The sequence below is a fragment of the Ceratotherium simum genome, chromosome 19 (genome assembly GCF_057802395.1).
Source record: "Ceratotherium simum simum isolate JZ-2026a chromosome 19, ASM5780239v1, whole genome shotgun sequence".
Taxonomy (NCBI): Eukaryota; Metazoa; Chordata; class Mammalia; order Perissodactyla; family Rhinocerotidae; genus Ceratotherium; species Ceratotherium simum.
The window spans coordinates 13,769,098-13,791,239 of NC_141918.1; the positions used below are offsets into that span (position 1 = coordinate 13,769,098).

Below are 22,142 nucleotides of genomic sequence, written 5' to 3' on the forward strand. Positions count from 1 at the left end.
AATCTACAAGGCCTAAACGTGAAGCTTTGGTTCCATTATGCCAAGATCCTCTCCACCAGACCGCTATACCACCCTGTTTAGAAAACAAATTTAACTCTAAACAAGAAATTACAACTTTAATAATAGTTTAGAAAAATTAAAAGAGTATTTCTAAATACTTCTTCCTTTAAACTTCGATGAATTTTGCCTCTTGCAGTGGGATTAGAATAAAGGCAGAAATTCTTATTTATTTGTAATACAATAGTATGCTTAGAATAGTTGTATCTCAAGTAAACACTACCAATAATATATCAAGTCTTGAAATTAGTTAATAATTTACATTTAAAAATAAATTAGCCCAGTGGTACAAGACTAAATCCAAGGCTTCAAATAAAAAATTGAGCGTATTCCTTCATTATAGTTTGCAGCTGCAAAATATCAGCTGCTATACAGAAATTATTTGTGTATTATTCACAAGTAAAAGGAAAACAAGCAGTTGTAGTGGCCATCTTTATTTCCTTTGACATTAACTTATCCTCTATAATCCTGAACAAATCAAGATAGGTAACCACCCTACACTAAACTTGGGAAGTACCTGAGTAAATACATTATCTTTAAAGGAAATGATCAGCGATGTCTAAAACATTTGCTTTCTTTATTAACAGACTACCTTACCCTAAGTATCCTCTCTTATTAAATGGTCCAAGAAACAATTCTATAACAAAAGAGAACCCTAGAATAGAGATATACCCAAAAGATAATTTTCCAGGATACCAGCACAACTGCCAATCAATTTCCACCCAGAGTCACTGAACCCATTTTCATTGAAGCCTATCATCATTTCTTTTTCTATTTTCTCCTTTCCCTCCAAACATTACCTTGGTTTAGCATATATCTGTCAAAGACTTTTCTCTTCCAAAAAGACAGAGCACAGTAGTCAGGGAGAGGCAGTCTGGAGCCCAGCCACCCCCTAGCTCCAAAGTGTGTGACCTTCTGCATGTCATTTAACCTCTCTGCATCTCTCTTTCCTCCACTGCAGTGGTATTTACCTCACAAAATTGTTGTGATGATCAAACAGATGAGTGAATAATGTAAAACTTATAGAGCAGTGCCAAGCACACAGTAAATGCTCAAAAAATTTGTATTATCATTCCAGTTCTTCCATCAAAGCCATTAGTATCCTCCTAAGCAGCCTAGGGATTACAATGGAAAACCAAATCAGCAGTAAATCAAAGGATTAAGCATGTTCAGAAACTTTGCCTTATTAGCTTTTTCTAAGATATAAGGATTAAATGCAGAGTAAAGACACTATACCCAATTCCTACTTAGTACTGGAATGACTGCATGTATGTGTGTGTAAACCCAAACATTTATTCAGAAAATATTAAAAATTATGATTAATGTGTCTTGCTTTCTTTGGACTATCCTTTAAATTTTCAATAGTCCCACATAACTTTATAACTAAATTTTATTACAGCTGAACACTTCAAAGAGTTGTAGTTTTGAAATAAATTTTGCTATGATTAAATAGAGAAAAGTCAATTCAGAAAGTACAGTATACATGAAATTATGGTACTTGTCCAAATATTACCAGCATATAAATTATTCTGCAAAGTTGTTTCTTACACATACGATCTAAAATGCAAAGAAAAATGGAATTTGTATTTGAAACAAATAGAAGCAACACTGGCTCCTATAAGCTAAACATATAAGACATTTTTTTCTTAAGCACTCTAGATACAAATGTTAACTATATGGGCTGAGAACTTTTAATTTTCAGTATAATTCAACAAGGTACACAAGTAGAGCTCTATAAATATATCCCCTATCATAATCATATGCAAAACCATTTTATCACAAATACTACCAAAACCCTCTGAAAAACATAAACTACAAACACATTTTTAATTCTCAGTTATAACAACTACAAAAGCAATAAATATCAATAAAGCTATTTGGTTTAAAAAAAAATGAAGGGCAGTGTAAGGTAAATCTGAATACTGCAAAGTTGTTTCTTGAGGATGTAGTCTCGAGTTTCTTAATACAAGGTGCTAAACACTCTTTCAAAAATAATAAGACTTATTCTATACAATTTAAAGTCTTGAGCTAGAGCTCTAAAAAGAAAAAATTAAGCAGTAGATGAAAGGTAGGTATGTAGAAATAATGGTATAAAATATGATTTTTATACAAAATGTACCACTCTTCAAATGTGTAAGGCTTAATATGAATATTTATGGATTGTGAGTGTTGCACACAATTTTTAGCGTATTCTTGAACAATTCAAAATTCAATATTTTTAAAACGTTTTGATACTCTGAAGTGAATGAACATGGTACAGGACGCAATTTAATGTCAACTTATCCATACTGTTCCACCCAATAAAAATAAAACCTTTTTTGAGCTCAGGACAGAATGTATCTTTTGAATGCTTGATCTCTCTACTTTTAGGAATGTCAGAATTTTGTAATATGAACTAATATCGGGAACTGGTCCAAGTTTAAACAGAAGACAAAAAAGAGACATAAGGTGTCAAATAGTTTGAGTCTGCCCTATGCAATTATACAGTCATAATTACTTTTTACATGAAAGTAAAGTGCTTTAAAGTAAAATACATTTTTGTAAAAGGTATTATTAATATTCCTAATACTTAATATCCAAGTAGAATTTTCTAAATTAGTTCCATTTTACCCATTTCCTTTGAAAAGTACCCTTCTGCAACAATGTAAACAAAAAATGGTCCATAAAATGGTGATATTAGACACATCATAATTTGTGGTGTGGGGCCCTTAAATTGAGATCAAATCTTTATTAATCCAAAGCTAGAGAGATTTTATTTCTTGCACATGCCCAAAGTAACTAATATGAACTCATGTTTTCTGTAAGCCTTGAAGAATTTTTATTTAACATAATGAGAGGTTTAATAACTTATATTAGAGACTATGTAGCGCTCTTCTGTTGCCGTTCACCAACTGTTTTTATGACGATAACTCCGAGACCTGGAATGTGATCGAAAATGAGAGTGTTTTGCTGTTTGTGCTTTAGTTTCAGAATTGGTATACCCTTTGGGAGATTTACATGGGGATCTTGCTATGGAGTCAGAATGTCTTCCATGTGATCTTGATTTTGCTCCTGAGCTAGTCTGCTTTTGAGGTGAACTTGATTGTGATTTTCCTATTGACTTGGACCTTTTTTGTAAGGACTTGGACCTTGACCGTCCTCTAGAACCAGAATTCCTTCTTGGAGTTCTTGATTGCCTTGCTGAGGTAGAACGCCTTGGTAGTGATTTGGAGCGAGATTTAGACTGGCTGTAAGAAAATCGCCTGTGTCGAGACCTGCAAACATCCATAATGTTAAGAGTATATATTTGATACAAAAACAGTTAATAGGTTAGGAAACAACACTTTCAGGAGTTTATATACTTTACATATCATCAGTTATGTTTTTATTGAATAAGCTAAAAGAAACAACTCTAATTTTATTATTCATGCTTTTGGTTCAAATGTAAGTAACAAGTTTATAATATATGTTATAACAGAATATATGACCAAAAGATTTTTACTTTGCTAAAGACATCTTACGATATGGGTCAGTTCTGAAAAATGCCCTGCATATTTACGCAGGGTAACATAACTCCTAAGCAGTATAAAAATCTGAAGGAAAAAGAAAAAAGAGAGAAAAAAATTATTTAAAGTTTATCAAATAATGCTTATAAAAACAAAAACCTAGATGCAGGACTTGTGAATCCTGCCATGATAGAGCAGCTTGTACTAGACTAATCTTCCCATAGAAAACAGCTACATAAAAAAGCTAGACAATATTTATGGAAAAAAACTGTTTGAAGGCACTGGAGAATAACCAACACAAGCAGAACTTGAGAGGTTACAAGCTATGGCTCTTTTACCAAGACCACTTTCCAAATGCCAGCATGGGGGAATTGAGCCCAACCAGAAAATGGCTCTTTGACTAAGCCAAAGAGACAGAGGTTAGCATTCAGGGCTACCAAAATAGCTGGGACTTGAAAGGCAAAATCCCAGAGATGAGGGAATTGCAGACCAAAAAAGCCCCCCTAAAATCTGCCTACAAATTCTCCTCAAGTCACTGGCCATGTCCTAAGCTGTGCATGAACAGGACGAGACTCCAAGAGATCAGCAAAAAACAGCAGCTGGGAGATTTAAGAACTGAGCTGAAATTTTATCAGACACAAAGTCCTGGGGAGAGTTGCTGGAGTTCAAACCTCCAAAAGGTCAAGGAGCCTTAGTAACAACCTAGGCTTTCACTTAAGAACCCAGAAGGGCCATATCCTACAGGTAAGGGCCATGCCCCAGGAGTAAGTGTAAAGCTGACACAGATCAGCCTTAACAATGCCTCAAGCCAAGCCTTGACAGGATCAAGGTGATCTGCCCAATACTCTACCTGCTAGAAGAAAACAACTTTCTTTGGAGAAAGAAAGCATCCAAAGCCTTTATAATTGTTCACTGACAATGTCCAACATCCATTAAAAAAATTATGAGGTATGTGAAAAAACGTAAAAGTGACTAAAAACTAAGGAAAATAAAACACCAAAGAAACAGACCCAAAGTAATTTGGATATTGGTGTTATTTAGACAGAATTTAAAAACTTACTATGACTAATATGTTCAAGAAAATAAGAGGAAAAGATAGACAAAACAGATGAAAAAGATGGAGAATTTCAACAGAATACTGGAATCTATAAAAAGAAACAAATGGATATTTTGTTTCTGAAAATATGATACCTGAAATTAAAAAAGTCATTAGATGTACAATGTTATAAACCAATGTTACTGCAATAAACAAAAATTAAAAAAAATAAAATAAAATAAAAAAAATAAACTCCAAAGTCATCCTGGAAAAAAAAAAAAAAAAAAAAAGTCATTAGATGGATTTAACAGCAGTCTAGATACAGCAGAAGCAAAAGTGAACCAAACTGAAAAACATATTGTTAGAAAAACATTCTACTGACACACAATGAGAGAAAAAGAATTTTAAGAAATCCAGAACAGAGCATAAGAGATATGTGGTACATAGTCATATGGCCAAAAGGAAAAACTGAATAAGGCAGAAGCAATATTTGAAGAGATAATGGCCTAGAATTTTCCAAAACTATGTGAGTTGAAAGGCATCAACTCACAATTTCAAGAAGCTCAATAAACACCAGGTATATATAAATACAAAGACAATACACTAGGCACATCAAAAGGAAACTGCTGAAAACCATAGTCAAAGAGAAAAATCCCAAAATCTGCTAAAGAATAAAAGCCACATTACCTCCAAAGGAGCAGCATGAAGAATGAGAGCCGACATCAGAAAAACAACAGAATGATATTATTAAAGAAAGAAAGAAAATGTCCCTGCCAACCTAGAATTCTAACCCCAGCAAAAATACCCTTCAAAAATGAATATAAAATGAAGATAAAAGCTGAGAGAATTCATTGCCAGCAGACCTGCACTATAAGAAATACTAAAAATTCTTCAGGCTGAAGGAAATTAATCCCAGACAGAAGCATGGTACTACAGAAAGGAATAAAGAGCAATGGAAAGTATAAATATATTGATCTAGAATATAGTCTGGAATACAAGCACAGTCTTTTAGAAATTATTAAATTTCATTCCTGTTGTAGATAGCTGTAGAAAACAAAATGGGAAAACTGTCCTTGAAAAAAAAAATCTAACATAACAAAAAAAGATGCTATATTCAGACTAAAGAAAGGAAAGCTGAGGGGCAATTTTAACATTCTTCAGGAATATTTAGGAATATATACACATTCACTGACATAAATTCAACAAAGATTTATGGAACACCTAATATGAGCTAGGGACTACTGCTAAGTGCTGGGGATATAAGCGTGAGTAAGACAAAAGTCCTTGCCCTTTAGAGAGTTCATAGTCTAGTGATAGCAACAAACTAGTTTTTTTATACATATACTAAAGGCAAAATAAGAGACCTCTTTTTAGTCCAAGGTAATACCACATACACTGTATATACTAACGGTATATGTTAGGCTTGTATATATTCTGATCCATACACACACATACACATATACACAGAAAATCTGATCCTTTGAAATACCTTGAGAGCTACCTAAGACTTGCATTCTCTATATACAATTTTACAAATGAAAACAATGAGGTCAGGGAGGTTAAGCAATGGTCTTAAAACAAGTACAAAGCAGAACAGCATTGTCTTGCAAGAAGATGTGGTTCTCTCTATTCCTGAAACTCCACAATGATTTGGGACAATTGATAGACATTTTTTTGTCTTTCTCCAGCCAATTATTATACTTTACTTCCACTAGAAGGCAGAAAATGATGTGAATATCCACCTTTTTTAGATCAATCAGGAGAAAAACTGATTAACTAAAGCTCTAATGCATTTGGAAACAACTTACATTCTTTTTGTTTTTTTTGTGAGGAAGATCAGCCCTGAGCTAGCATCTATTGCCAATCCTCCTCCTTTTTTTTTCCCCCAAAGCCCCAGTAGATAGTTGCACATCATAGTTGCACATCCTTCTAGTTGCTGTATGTGGGACGTGGCCTCAGCATGGCCGGAGAAGCGGTGCGTCGGTGCGCGCCCGGGATCCGAACCCAGGCCGCCAGTAGCAGAGCGCGCACACTTAACCGCTAAGCCACGGGGCCGGCCGACAACTTACATTCTTAATGAATCAAATGGGCAATTTCTTTCTTTTCCAAACTAAGTCTTTTTCACCAAAGCCAGTGGATATTATTCATTAAGTTAGGACAGTGCTGCTTTAGACACAACATTGTATCTACTTTGATCTCTGATATATAAACCATTCATTTTATATGTACCATCCACATCATTCTAAACTTATGCTAAACTATATATGTATAGTTATACATATAGCCTATGTATGTATAATATATGATAGTGTGTGTACAGATATAGATAAAATTCACAGTAGTCTGAACTGTTGAACATCACTCCCTTACACTATTCATGTCCTCTGTGAAGCCAGAAGTAGTATCATTAGTATTGGCGTGGCTTCCCTATACACAAGGCATGTAAAATTTTTTAAAAATCTTAATTCGCTCTCACCATGTTTTAAGTTCTATAAATATAATTTTTTATTTGAGTATAGAACTATATATTAGAATCTAAATCTCAAATAAACAATTAATGGAAAAATGGCTTTCCCTTAGCCATGGGAAAAACTGGATTATTCTCCACAGATGCAAGGGAGGTTTATATTCTTACACTATCAGAAAGAGTATGATAAAAAAGATCAAGTTCCAGAATATAACATGACTGTTCCTAAATATTTCTTCAGCAATCTTGATAATGGCTCAATCCTGACCTGGATTCTCCTGGCTTATAAAGGGAGCATAGGGCTTCCACTCACCTAACACCTCCCTAAGGATGGGCCAAAATCAAAGCATTTGGTTCATACCCTAGGAGAGGTACTGATCTGACATGTAATATTCTAGAGCTCTGACTAGGCCACATTTTCTAGCAATCAGGATTCTTGGATATTAAAAAGTCATTTAGGATGTAGATGTGGTTCTCTCTTCCTATTTTTTCCTTCTATTTGGCTGAAGGCACTGGAGCCAGGCCACTTCACAGTCTTGTTTTTAGAACTAGGAACTTGGGTACATATACCCCATTCTTGTCTAAGCTCTTAAAGTTGAGGAATGGAGAAACTGGAGTGAAAGTGAACAGCCCTGGTAATCAGCTTTGATTGGAAGCTATGTGGGTCTATATAAGTTTAGATGTACTACAAGTGGTCTGGGAGAGCTAACTCTTTCATTACTCACAGAAAGAGGATACTAGTGTAAATGCTGATCATTCTCTAAGAACAAAATTCACCTTAAATTTCTACATGCCTATGAAAAAATTACAGCATTAAAACTCAAGATAAATAGTACAAATGTTTAAGAATTTAGGCATGCTAATACAATTTCAGTTATTTAAATAGCTTCACCAAATAATTTACTTCCATTGTGATTTACGAGTATTCTAACAGAAGCAAACACCTGGCTAGCAAAATACACAACTTGTGAGTATGTTTTTCTGAAAGATTTACTATTTTTATGTCTTCTTCCTACAGTACTATCATACTTAGAATTTATACTTGAAAATTATTTACCTTTTACAAATACATTGATTTACATTAATTTTAGTCAACCTTCTTTCATGAGTGATATTTCTTATGAGTCAAGTACATATTTTTTAATTTTTTGCTTTTTCTTCAGTATATATTATCTTTCTATTAAAAAGGTTAAAGTCTGTCATGAAATAAAAACACTGAAGGTATCCAATAAACCCATGTTAAATAACCATACATGATAAATAGAGAAGAGCATATCAAAAAACTCTTTACAATGTTTTCCAAATAAAGTAGAAAATTAAGTTTTCAATCCTCTTGTATTTTGTACTTACTCTTTAAGGCTATCAGACCGTCTCCTATTTCTTCCCCATGAAGAACTTCTACTTCGAGTTCTCCTTTGGCTGGGGCTTCTTGATCTTCTATGATCACTTGGAGAACAAGGGTGACGTTCTTTTGATTTCATTTGGCCTGGTGCTAGAATATGAAGTGCAAGACTTATAATTCACTACCCAAAAACCTCAATAACAGCCGCTCAAATAGTATTACTTTCTGAGTTTTAAATTACAAAAATCTGTCATTGCTGAAACTCACTCTGCTGAATAAACAAGATCTAATGTTTAGTCACACTTACTTTTGCGATCACCTTGTGCAAACTGTATTTCAATCTGACGGCCACATACCCACTTTCTATTGAGGTTATAAAGAGCATCTTCAGCATCACGAACATCTTCAAATATGACTAGCTGTTAAGGATACTTCAACATCAGATATCAAGTAAAAATATTATTTTTAAAGAATTATTTACATGTGATGTGAAATTAATAGGAAAAACAAGTTTGTTATTAAGCTCACATCTCAATATAATATGAATAATCAGAAAAAATTTCACTTTTATTATGAAAACATATGTCTAATTATAATTTAGAAGAGTAAATCTAAAAATAAAAAGAACAGAAACAAACATGTAACTATACTTTCAACATATACATTGGTGTAGTTCTAGTATGTATAATTTAAAACATGTTATGAGAAAAAAAATAAGTCCAACTTGGCTATTATTATAAAATAAACTGGTTAGGACTCTCACTCCCTTCTTTCAGGTACAAGATTCATGAGGCTTTTCACTTAAAAACATCAGCATGCAGAAGCCTTTATTCTGAAATTAAAATTACTCTTTCATTAAAAGCCTTTTTAATTATGACATTTAGGAGAAACTATTTATTATAAACAAAACTGTACACACACGTGAGCTAAAACATTATATTTTCAAAAACTGATTTAGTCCTTTAAAAATGATCATATTTACCTTTGAAACTACTGCTTTAAAATACCTTTATGTTTTTATTACTTGGGATATAATTATAAAAGAAACATAAAAGCAATCTGTGACCATCTGGAATTACATATATTGATTTATAATACCCCACTAAACTCCCTTATCAATATAAATTTTATATTATACCTAACTAAAATGGAAATAAGCTATAGAAAATGACTAAATTAGCTGTATTTCAGGAGGTTATTCACTGATTTAATTTTTTTTAAAATAGAAAACAGAAAAAGCTCAAGAAATGCAATACAAAATGAGACTTTGGCAATTACCTCAATGTCACTTGATCTTGAACCTTGACCTTTACTCTTTAAGGCTTGCAAGATGGACTTTATAAGAGACGCAGAACCAACAAAATCAGACTTGGCTTTGACTCTGGAACTCTGAGTAAATGTAGGAAAGCCGAAGTCTCAACCTGGTGTTGGCTTTGTCTTTTGCTTGATAAAGACTTCCCCTCTTCCAGGTCTTTATATCTGTGTCCACCCTCCCTCTTTACAACTTGATGCTTGAACTTTAGGTGCCTTTTGTCTCGCCTGCTGGGTTTATGCTTGGATTCTAGCTAACAGGTTGGTTCAAACTGGGGGGCGCTTGCCAGCTACTGTGGACTGCTTTAGATTTTCTGAGATAAAGAAATAAACACATTTAATTAGGCAATATTAATCTCATAACATATGCTCCTGAATACATATGTATATATAATACATATATGTATATGCACATGTATGTAGCATATTCACATGCACAAAGTAAAATAAAGGATATTGAACATAAGCAAATCCTCTTGGGCGGCGGGTGTAGAAGTCAAGTGGAATGTAAACGTCTACTATAGGGCCATATCGACCAAACTCACGGCGCAAGTCCTCAGGCCTGAAGTGTTTTAGAAATAAGGCAAAGAAATATGAATGGCTGGATTAAAGTATTTTGCCTAAGAAATTCAGTTGAAACCTTCAAAAGAAAGTACATTATCCGCATGAACATTATCTAAAATTGTCTCCCATAAGAATCACCCAGGGCTAGAAAGGAAGGAAAAAAGAAAACAGCAACAAATTCTCAGGCCTCACTGTTGGAGATTCTGATTCAAGAGGTCTTGATTAGGGGCTGGAAATCTGTATTTTTACAAGCCTTCCAGGTGGCTGTTATGCTTAGTGAGGTTGGGGAAACACCCAGTACATCCACTTTTGAAATTTATTCCCATTACAAGACTTTTCAATTGTCAATATAAAGAGTTCTAATTATTAACTGTTTCATTAAAAACACATTCATTTGCCTCACTATAATTTCATGTTTATATTAATTTTGTTTTCAGGTAGCAAGAATTAGATTCTAAGGAAGTTGTGAAATTATTTCTCTGGCTTTAAAGAAAAATGGATGTTTACACTATTAAATATAAAGCAAAATAACTACCATATTCTCAAATTTGACAAGGATTTTTGAGCCTCCTATATGCCTTCTACTATGATAGGTACTAAAGAGGGGCTACTAAAGAAATACACAGCATGATATTTGTCTTCATGGAGCTACAATTTAACTCAAGAGACAAAATACTTAGCATTAATAGCTGACAGTTATAGTGCATTTATATACCAGCCACTGTTCATTTGAAGACCACTTAATTCTCGCAACAACCCTATGGTTGTTTACAGATAAGGGCACAGACAGATGAACTCACCTAAAGTCACCAAGCTAGCAGATGACAGACCTGGAATCAAACTCCCACTGTCTGACACTAGTCTGTGTTCTCAACCACTATACCCTGTTGCCTCATGGAGATCTTAGAGAACCAGCATCAAGCTATGAGCAGAAAACATGGCTCAGAAGAAATGAGTACTTCAAAACACGTGCAGAAAAAAGAATCAAAGATGACTGCAAAGCTTCTAGCTCAGGCAAACGGAAGGAAGATGGTGTAAGCGACAAAATTAGATAGCTGGAGAAGAATTAGACTGAAGAGTGAGGAGAGAGGCAAAAGAAGCTGCTTTCAGGTTTAGAAATGCCAAATTTGAAATGATGGTGGAACATCTATAAGAGTTCTGTAAGCAACTGAAAATTGGGATTATACAAATTATATTAATTAATTTTATTTTCCTCTTAAGGCTAGAAGTCAGTGACTAAAGCTAAACATGTGGATTTAGTAGTTATTACATAAAGATTCAACTAACATTGATTAAGTATCCACTATATGCCAAGCAATGCAGTCAATATTATTACATACGTTATTATATTTTTCATTATTATATTTCATTTAATATTCATTATAACATGTTTAATTGTCTGCCTTTCCTGAGAGACTATTAGCTTTAGAGGGCAGTAACAATGTCTTTTTTTTTCATTTATTCATTCAACAAATACTTATTGAGCACCTACTGTGTGCCAGGCTCTAAGGATATGGTGGAGAACAAGAAAAACACAGTTCCTGGTCCCATAAACCACAGACTACGGAGCAAAGATTCTCAACCATTCCTGAGTATTAGAATCATCTATGAAGGTGATGTTACAGAAACTGGCACTCCAGCCTGATGCATTAACCCTGGACCTAATTAGTGCTTCCCACGGTGAGCCCCAATTATGTTTAATTTGTTAAGGGTTTGATAGGCAATTCTGAGACTCAGGGTCGAGAATCACTTCTTAAACTTTATTTTTTATTTTATTTTATTTTTTTTTTTTTCCCCCAAAGCCCCAGTAGATAGTTGTAGGTCATAGCTGCACATCCTCCTAGTTGCTGTATGTGGGACGCGGCCTCAGCATGGCCGGAGAAGCGGTGCGTCGGTGTGCACCCGGGATCCGAACCCGGGCCGCCAGTAGCAGAGCGCGTGCACTTAACCTCTAAGCCATGGGGGCGGCCCTAATGTGTTTTATATATAGATCAAATTTTATATAAATAGTATCAGACAATTTGTATAATTTTTCACCTTGCCTTTTCCTCCCTTGAGATTTCTCCCTGTAACTCTAGTTCACTCATTTTAACTCTGTATTGGTATTGTTATGAATAAACCACAATTTATTCATCCATCCTTCTGTGGATGAACATTTAAGATGCTTCCTTTTTTTTTGGTACCCTGAACTAACATCTGTGCCAATATTCCTCTATTTTGTATACGGGACACTGCCACAGCATGGCTTGATGAGCAGTGCATTAGTCCGTGCACAGGATCTGAATCTTCGAACCCGGGGGGTGCCAAACTGGAGCGCACGAACTTAACCACTAAGCCACCAGGCCAGCCCCTAAGATGCTTCCCTTTCTTTTTTTTTTTTTTTTTTAAAGATTTTATTTATTTATTTTTTCCCCCCAAAGCCCCAGTACACAGTTGTATGTCATAGCTGCACATCCTTCCAGTCGCTGTATGTGGGACTCGGCCTCAGGATGGACGGAGAAGTGGTGCCTTGGTGCGCGCCCGGGATCTGAACCCGGGCCACCAGCATCAGAGCGCGCGCACTTAACCACCAAGCCACGGGGCCGGCCCTTCCCTTTCTTTTAAATTGCAAACTGTGCTGCAGTCTACATTATGATACATGTGCTTTCTAGAGCTCTGTTGGAGTTCTCTGGGATGTACCACTAGCAACGCAATTGGTGGGCTGGAGTGTATGCATATCTTCAGCTTCACTACCTGTTCTGCAAAGCGACCAAATCAACTTATACTCCTCAAAACATGCATGAGAATTCCTACTGCTCCACCTCCTCATTAACATCTTTTAATCCTTGCCATTCTGAAAGAAATAAATAATAGAAATAAATAAAGTGTGCATCTCGTTGTTTTAATTTTAATTTACCTAATGACAAGTGAAGTGCAATACCTTTTCATGCTTATGGGTCATTTATTCCGTGTTAATACCTAGGAGTAGAATTTCTGGATTAAAGAGGATGTATAGATTTAACGTTTATGAAACTGCCAAACAGTTCTGCAAAGTGGTTGTACCATTTTATACTCCTACCAACAACATGTAAGAGTTTCTGTTATGCCAATCTTTGCCAGCACTTGGTATTGTCAGTCTTTTATTTTTTTTTTTAGTTTTTTTTGTGAGGAAGATTAGCCCTGAGCTAACATCTGCTGCCAATCCTCCTCTTTTTTGCTGAGGAAGATTGGTCCTGGGCTAACATCCATGCCCATCTTCCTCTACTTTATATGTGGGACGCCTGCCACAGCATGGCTTGATAAGCAATGTGTAGGTCCATGCCGGGGATCCAAACCTTCGAACCCCAGGCCGCCAAAGACGAGGGAGTGAACTTAACCACTACGCCACCAGGCTGGCCCCCCAAGTATTGTCAATTTTTTAAATTTTAGCCATTAGAGTGGGTATTAAGTGGAATCTCACTATGGTTTTAATTTGCATTTCCCTAACAACAAATGATGTTGAGCACTTTTTCATGAGCTAATTGGCCATTCGTATATTTTCTTTGTGAAGTGTGTTTTTTTTGCCTGTTTTTAATAATAATGTTTGTATTTTTATTAGAGCTGTTAAAATTCTTTACATAGTCTGAAAAAAGTCCTTTGTCAGATATGTTTTGTGAATATTTTCTCTTACTATGTGGCATGCCTATTTACTTTCTTAATGGTAATTTTTTTTTTTTTTTTTTTTTTTTGCTGAGGAAGATTCTCCCTGAGCTAACATCTATGCCAATCTTCCTCTATTTTGTATGTGGGCCACCGCCACCACATGGCGAGTGGTGTAGGTCTGCACCCAGGAACCAAAGCCGGGCCACCACAGTGGAGCGTGCCAAACTTAACCACCAGGCCACTGGGGCTGGCCTTTAATAGTATTTTTTTAATGAACAGAAATTTTAATTTTGGTGAAACCTAACTCAATATTCTTTTTTCTTTTATGCTTTCTTTGTCCTGTAAGAAATCTTTGCCTATTCCCAGGTCATGAAAATATTTTCCTATGTTTTCTTCTAAAAGCTTTATAGTTTTGTCTTTTACACTTTAACAGATGACCCAGCTCAAAAATTATGATATGAGGTAGAGGTTGCAGTTCATTTTTTCCCCCTCTACTGTATGGACATGGAGTTGTTATAGCACCATTAGTTGAAAGGACTTTCCTTTCTCCATAGGATTGCTTTGGTGCCTTTGTCAAAAATCAATTGACTCTGTAAGTGTGGCTTACTTATGGACTCTCTCTTCTGTTCTATTGATCTATTTGCCTATCCTGAGGCCAATACACACTGTCTTGATTACTGTATCTTTTTAGTAAGTCTGAAAGTCAGGTAGTGTAAGTCTTCCAGGTTCAGTGAACTTTTTCAAGATGATTTGGGGTATTGTAGATCCTTTGCATATCAACGTATTTTAAAATTAACTTGTCAATTTCTATTTTTTAAAAAGCATTTGATCAGGAATGCCTTGAATCGATAATATAATCAATTTGGGAGAGAACTGATAATTTAATATTTTGTCTTCCAATCCAAGAACATGGTATATCTATCAATTTATGTTGGTCTTTAATTATTCTTGGCAATGTGTTGTAGTTTTCAATGCAAGAGTTTTGGTTTTTGGTTAAACTTATTCCTAATTATGTTTTCTGATGCTGGGTAAATGGAATTGTTTTTTTAATTTCATTAATTTCAATTATTTGCTGTTAATATATAGAAATAGAATTTTCCTAAGTTTACCTTGTATCCTGATAACTTACTAAAACTCATTATTAGTTACTGTAGTTTTATTGTTAATTCTTTTCTGTTTTCTATGTAAACAGGGACAGGGACAGGTTTTACTTCTATCTTTCCAATTTTTATGTCTTTTATTTTTCTTGCCTTGTTGCACTGGTTAGAACTTGCAGTAAAATGTTGAATAGAGGTTATTGAGAGTGGGCATCCTTGTCTTGTTCTGATCTTAGGGGGAAAGTATTCAGTTTTCACCATTAAGTATGTCATTAGCTATAGGTTTTTCATAGATGCTCTTCAATAGGCTGAGGAAGTTCCCTTCCATTCCTAGTTTGCTAAGACTGTTTATCATGAATGTTACTGACTTTTGATTAGGGCTTCTTCTACATCACCATCAAAACATATAGCCTCATATACACTGTAAGCAAAGAATGCTACTAACTATGTCCAAAAGAGATACCTGATCAGTGCTTCCCAATCTGACATGATGTTATGGGAATGTTATATTTGGGATCTGGACATTACTTTGTTCCATTAGAAAACTACATCTGGGCTGAGCCTGGTGGTGTAGTGGTTAAGTTTGCGTGCTCCGCTTTGGTGGCCAGAGGTTTGCAGGTTCAGATCCCCGGCATGGACCTACACACTGCTCATCAAGCCATGCTGTGGCAGTGTCCCATATACAAAATAGAGGAAGATGGGGACAGATGTTAGCTCAGGGCCAGTCTTCCTCACTAAAAAAAAGAAAGAAAGAAAGAAAGAAAACTACATCTGACATTTTTCTTAAAATTACTGTTCTACACAGTAAAAAAGCAAAAATATTAAAATTAATATTCTTCCTGATCCACATCTTGTTGTGAAAATAAACATAACACAAATTATAAAATTTTAAAATGTACTTTTAAATCTTTCATTAGTTCCTGTGTTCAACTTCATTTCTAATAAATTTTATGCTAACCCATGTCTTGTGCTTTATGGTATATATTAAAACGGCCACTTCAAAGAAACATTTTAAATAAAATGTGGCTTTGTTATAAAACCAATATTCTTTTTGAAAACAGGAAAAAAGAACCATGCAAAAGGATTTCTTTCCAGGCTCATTTTCTATATATAGATTTTCCTTTCTTCATTTTTTATATAATTGAAATCATACTATATATATATAATTTTATGCTGTTTGTTTTGTTTTAACATTTATCCCAATGATTTTCTTTAAAAGCATACTAAACGTTAAAGCTAATTGAAAATGTGTCTAGCTGTCATATTGCTAGTTAACTTATACCGTATGCCACCTTGTACAAATAAGCTATTAATATAGGTTACATGTGGTGATTCTACTTTCATAACACTACTCAGCAGCTGTGCAATCTCAGGCGAGACAGCTAATTTCTCTAAGCCTCAGTTTCTTATCTGCAAAATGGAATTTATAAAGAACATACATTAGAGTTATTGTGAAAATTTACTGATAATACATGTAAAGCTTTTAGTACAGTGCCTGGTACATAGTCAGTACTCAACAGATGTTAGTAACTATTATTATTTAATACAAACCTCCTTGGTTTTGATTGCCCCCAGTGGCAGTGCTAAAAAGTGGTGAAAAAAATGGAAAAGGAAATCAATAAATCTCAATTAGCAGTCTTGATTGCTCAATGGTGGATTATCTAGATCAGAGGTCATGTGTCACCTGCAGATGTGTTTTATTTGGCCTGCACAATGTTTAAACATTTAAAAAAAGTGTTGAAACATGAAACTGCCAATATTTTACAGCTTTTAAATCTACAAAAATGGGAATTTCATATGATTCAATTTAACAAATGCTAACATTTTGAAACTGAGAGAGTTTATACACATAAAACACAGGTTTCTGACTTCTTTTGAAAGTTAGGGAGATGTGGCAACAATCCAAATGTCTACACAACAGTTATCAGCTGGAGCTTAGTAGCAGCTGCTATCCCCGTAAGATGGCACATGTTCTTTTCCATTTGCTACAGTCCACACCATCCTATTGTGCCTTAAAACCTGACAACTTCACTCACTCATACTACCCTGGCTGGCCCCAGCAGCCATCAGAACTGGAAATCTCTCAATTTTTTGTAGACACACTGGAAAAGCTTGATGCTTATTCAGTATGCAAGTGGCCTGCTTAACTGTGGGATTTTTTTTTTTACCTTACACGAATTATAAATTTTGCTTGTTTCAAATGTAATGTATTGATAAACAGGCTGAGATAAATGTAAACACAGGCATCTTTTAGATGTTAACTAAGGTATATTACCTTAGCATCTATAGTTGTGACATATGATTGTAAGAATCAAATAAAAAAATACTTAACATTTACTCCTCAAAGGTAAATTATGAGGATTACTCCAGATGGCTCTGGAGTCTAGGGCATATTCCAATATATCTGTAACTGTGAAGCCCCAGATAATAAGTCACTAAAACTGAGCTTCAGTTTTCCGTTATCTACAATAAGATAATACTGCATATCTATAAGGGTCGGGGGGGAAGGGGTGGGTAAATTAAGCACGCCCAGTAAAACGAAAATGTCTATTAATATCGGCCCCCCCCCATCCTTCTGGTTCCTATTAAGGGAGAAAATGCTATATGAAGAAGTCATTCTTTAAGATGCATGTTTAGGCACTGTGTAGGCAGAATTCTCAAAGGTGGGGGAGGGGCTGAGAGCATCAGAATCGATCAGGGAAATCCATCCAAACCGTTATAATGGGTGTTTATATTGTACTCAGAACTTGAAAGAAAAACACAGGCATCTCTTTCACTGAAGTTATCCTTTGTATATGGAATAAAATCGTGTAACGAATAAAATTGAACCAGCACCGCCTGCGAGCACACAGAGGGAAAGGAAACTGTAAGGCCCAAGGCACGCATGACTTTGTGATCATTCTCACCATCCCCAGCGCCTCTCACTCCGGGAGGTAACGCGCGGCTTTACTGGGGCACGGCGACAAAGGGGCTGAAACGCGGGCACCCGGCCGAGCGAGAACACTCCGGGCCAGCGGCGGGGAGGCCCGGGCTACCGGGAAAGGGACGGCCTGTGCTCTGGTCGGCGCAGGGGACGGGCACCGACCCGCCGGGCGCGGCGCTGGGGGCGCGCTAAGCGCTGCGGGGCCCGGACGCGCGTCGGCGCCGGGGCGGAACGGCGGCCGGGAGGGCGGAGGCGCGAGTCCCGCCCAGGCCCCGAGGAGCCCGAGGGCTCACACTGCCCCCGGGCAGGGCGCCTCCGCGGGACGCGCGGACCGGGCCGGCGGGGAGGGGCCGGGCTCGGCTCCGCGGCCGTTAGCCCGCCCCTCCCCCGCGCCCCAGCCTGGGCCGCCCCCGCCGCTCACCTGGTGGCGTCCGCGACGTTCCTGACGAACAGGGAGGTGTTGGGGGGCCTCGTGTAGCGAGACATGACCGCTTCCTCCGTTCCCGCCGGGTCTGCCCGCGGCCGACGGGCTCGCTCTGCCTCTCGCCGCCACCGCAGCTCCGCGGGCCCCCTGCGCGACCCCCTCCCCTCGGCCGCGGCCCCGCCAGCGCGCAGCCGCAGAGGCGGGCGCGGGGGGGCGCTGTGAGGCGGGAGCCTGTCCGTGCTGACCGCGCGGGGGCGGGGGCGGGGCCGGAGGGACCCGGGGCGGGGGCGGGGCCGGGGTCCTCGGGGATACGGGGCGGGGGCGGAGCCGGGGTCCGCGGGGATCCAGGGAAGGGGCGGTGCAGGAGGCCCGGATTTGAGGGGCTCTGAGAAGGGGGAGGTGCAGGAGGCTCAGGTCCGAGGGGAGCCGGGGAGGGGGCGACGCAGGAGGCTGGGATTTCAGGGGATGCGGAGGGACGGCGGCGCGGGGTCCTGGGTTGGAGGGACTCTGAGGAGGGGCGGCGCAGGAGGCCCGGGTTTGAGGAGTCTGGGGAGGAGGCCAGAGGGGTTCCGGGTTGAGAGGGGTGAGTCGGGGTTAGAGAGGATCCGGAGAGCGGGTGTCGGAGTCGGGTGGGCGGAGGTGAAGGCGGCGTTCAACCGCGCAACAGCCAGACGGCCGCTGGGCCTTCATCCCTGCATCCTCAGCCCAAGACCTTGACAGTTGTCCCGCCTCCTGCCCCTTTAGTCTGGAGCCTTACTAAGGCTTTCCGTTTTTTTATTATTATTTTTTTAGCGTTTTGATTCTTCATCCATCATTCGCTTAGGCATACTGTTCAGCTGTGAGTACATGCATTCAGATGTTTGTTGAGCGCCTACTATGCACCAGGAACTGTTCTAGGTGTGCGATATAGCAACAAACAAAACAGGCCAAGTCTCACCCCTCCTAGCGCTTACATTCTAGAGAGAGAGGGATGGACAAACGAAAGAACACATAAATACGTGATATAGAAGAAAGCGATGAAAATGCAGTGGCAATTAAGCAAATTTAAATTATCCTCTCCCCCTCGCTCCAAAATGTGGTAGCCTAGCCCTTTGTAGTTATCTTCCTGCCTCCCGTTTGTTTCTGTGGTCGGCACAGCCAGTTAGCCGGAACTGTAACCAGGTAACTTGTTAATAGCGCCCCTTTTCATTCTCAGAAGTGGTCGCTTTTGGAGGATAAATAATATGGTCACCCTACCTAGCCCACAGCCATCTCAAAGGCTGAGTTTCCCAAGGTCTGCAAAGGCTTCTGAACAGTGGCCGTTCATTAAAAAAAAAAAAAAAAAAAAAATACTATGGCATAGCAGGTGCAAGGCTAGACTGGGAATATAATGGGAGGTGGGCAGGGTTCATATTCTTATGGAGCTTACAATTTGGTAGAGAGGCAGAATCTAATAATCACACTAATAAAGATGCAAACTACGATAAGGGCTATGAAAAGAGCTATAGGCTGCTGAGAGGGGACCTCACCAGGGTTGACAAGCAGGGCTTGTCTCTGAAGAAGTCTTGGAGGGATATTTGAAGAATGGAGAAGAGCAATCCATGCACTGGAACAGCATGTGCAAAGCCTTTGAGGCAATATAGGAAATGAAAGGCAAATAGGAGTGTAAAGCTGGAGAATAACGGGAAAATGAGGCTGGAGAGCAGGCTGAGTCTATAGTAGTTAAGTTTGAAACACTGACTGTATTGGTTTGCTAGGGTTGTGGTCACAAATTCAGTGGGTTGAAGCAACGGAAATTTATTCTTTCACAGTTCTGGAGGACAGAAGTCTGAAATCAAGGTGTTGACAGAGGCACACTCCCTCTGAAGGCACAAGGGGAGAATCCTTCCTTGCTTGGTCCAGTCGCTGGTGTCTCCAGGCATTTCTTGGCTTGTGGCTGCATACCTCCAATCTCTGCCTCTGTCATCTCATGACCTTATCCTCTCTGTATTTTATAGGGACATTTGTCATTGGGCTTAGAGCCCCCCCAGGTAATCCAGGGTGATCTCATCTCAAGATACTTAATTGTATGTGCAAAGACCCTTTTTCCAAATAAGGACATATGTAGGGGGTAGGTCTTGGACATACCTTTTCTGGGGCAACCATTCAATCTGCTACACTGACCTTGCAGAGAAAAGAGACTTGACTTGGTGGGAAATGAGAGTTATTAATAAATATATTCCCTGACATATTAGGTGGGGTAAAAATTCACTAGACTCCATGTAAACTATGAACTATATTTAGTTAAACTATATTTAGTTAAAAATATATGTAATTTGTATGTTCATGTAGAAATAAGATTTTTTCTAGGTGGAGACATTACACTCTGATTTTTACTTTCTTCTTCTTACCTTTGGTACTGTTAGATTATTTTAAGAATGCTTTTTATAATTGGAAAAACCCTACAAAGCTCTTTACAGTTTGGAAAAAAAGCTTTGTAGGAGTATGTGAAAAGACTTAGTGTGAATGAGGAGTGGGTTTTTTCCTGTTTCTATTGATGGAAGTATCTGAGGAAAGGGTCTTAAACTGTGAAAGGAGATTCAATTTAAAGGTAGCTGGGGCCGGCCCCGTGGCTTAGCGGTTAAGTGCTCGCACTCTGCTACTGGCGGCCCTGGGTTCGGATCCCGAGCGCGCACTGACACACTGCTTCTCCGGCCATGCTGAGGCCAAAACCCACATACAGCAACTAGAAGCATGTGCAACTATGACATACAACTATCTACTGGGGCTTTGGGGGGAAAAAAAAAGGAGCAGGATTGGCAATAGATGTTAGCTCAGAGCCGGTCTTCCTCAGCAAAAAGAGGAGGATTAGCATGGATGTTAGTTCAGGGCTGATCTTCCTCACCAAAAAAAAAAAAAAAAAGGTAGCTGAAATTGATTTGAAATAAGTTGTGGAAATGGTAACCATGGGAGGAGATGGATATGTTAATTAGCTTGACTGTCGTAATCATTTCACTATGTGTGTGTATATCAAATCATCATGTTCTATACCTTAAATGTATACAATTTTTATTTAAAATAATAAATACAGGGGCCAGCCAGGTGGCGTAGCGGTTAAGTGCGTGGGCTCCACTGCTGGCGGCCCGGGTTGGGATCCCGGGCGCACGCTGACACACCGCTTGTCAGGCCATGCTGAGGCCGAGTCTCATATAAAGTGGAGGAAGATAGGCATGGATGTTAGCCCAGGGCCAGTCTTCCTCAGCAAAAAGAGGAGGATTGGCAGATGTTAGCTCAGGGCCGATCTTGCTCACACACACAAAAAATAAAAATAAAACAATAAATACATTGTGGAGCCATAATTATTTATGTTACCTAAACTTGTATGCTCTTTTTATTTCCAAATATGATTTGAGGCAAGTAAGCATAAAGAAGTATAAGTAACCTGCTTTCTAGTTGGAAGGCCTGAGGAGGAGCGCCGTCAGGCGTGGACAGCTAAAGAATGTTAGACAATGCTAGGGTTTGGCCAGCCTCTTGACCAGGGCCTTAGACCGGCTGAGATGAGGAAGTAGTGAAGCTGTACTTTCCCTTTCCCTTGGCATTTTGGGGTGCTTAAAGAAGCAGCAAAAAGGCTTAGGTAAAGACTAAATACCCTGCCTATCACCAGGATCACAAACATACCCATATTTACCCTAAGTCCTAGAATTTAGCTAGGTGCCGTTTAGTAAGAGTATGGCTTTAATGAATCATTGCTTTAAGGAACCAAAGGGTACCCTACAGGCTTTGAGAGTTAATGTTCTCTCTAAATTACCAGAGAATTCCCAAGGAGTATACCACTGGCAAAATCTGACAATTGTTTA

At 38.3% G+C, this 22,142-nt stretch overlaps 1 protein-coding gene across 4 annotated transcripts; it reads right to left on the bottom strand.

The window, feature by feature from the left end:
• Positions 1 to 1,429: 1,429 nt before the first annotated feature.
• On the bottom strand, positions 1,430 to 18,487 carry SRSF12 (serine and arginine rich splicing factor 12). 4 transcript variants are annotated; one of them, XM_087443871.1, is made up of 5 exons: positions 18,325 to 18,487; positions 10,137 to 10,260; positions 8,695 to 8,806; positions 8,396 to 8,537; positions 1,430 to 3,311 (listed from the first exon to the last, which is right to left on the bottom strand). In XM_087443871.1, the coding sequence occupies exons 1-5, from the start codon at positions 18,387 to 18,389 to the stop codon at positions 2,942 to 2,944; spliced, it is 813 nt and encodes a 270-aa protein (XP_087299997.1). In that variant the 5' UTR covers positions 18,390 to 18,487; the 3' UTR covers positions 1,430 to 2,941. The 4 variants fall into 4 exon arrangements, with proteins under 4 accessions (XP_087299997.1, XP_087299994.1, XP_087299996.1 ...); XM_087443868.1 differs by lacking the exons at positions 10,137 to 10,260; positions 18,325 to 18,487 and adding an exon at positions 9,666 to 9,953 and having other exon boundaries at positions 8,695 to 8,818; XM_087443870.1 differs by lacking the exons at positions 10,137 to 10,260; positions 18,325 to 18,487 and adding an exon at positions 9,666 to 9,803.
• Positions 18,488 to 22,142: the final 3,655 nt, after the last annotated feature.

What these genes read in the sequence shown, in the direction of transcription:
- SRSF12 (XM_087443871.1), bottom strand. Translation starts at nt 18,389, where the DNA reads ATGTCTCGCTACACGAGGCCCCCCAACACCTCCCTGTTCGTCAGGAAC. An exon ending in AATATCCTTTATTTTACTTT is followed by an intron (nt 8,807 to 10,136) that starts GTGCATGTGAAT and finishes TATCCTTAACAG; the next exon opens with CTAGTCATATTTGAAGATGT. An exon ending in CGGTCTGATAGCCTTAAAGA is followed by an intron (nt 3,312 to 8,395) that starts GTAAGTACAAAA and finishes GGATGTTTGCAG; the next exon opens with GTCTCGACACAGGCGATTTT.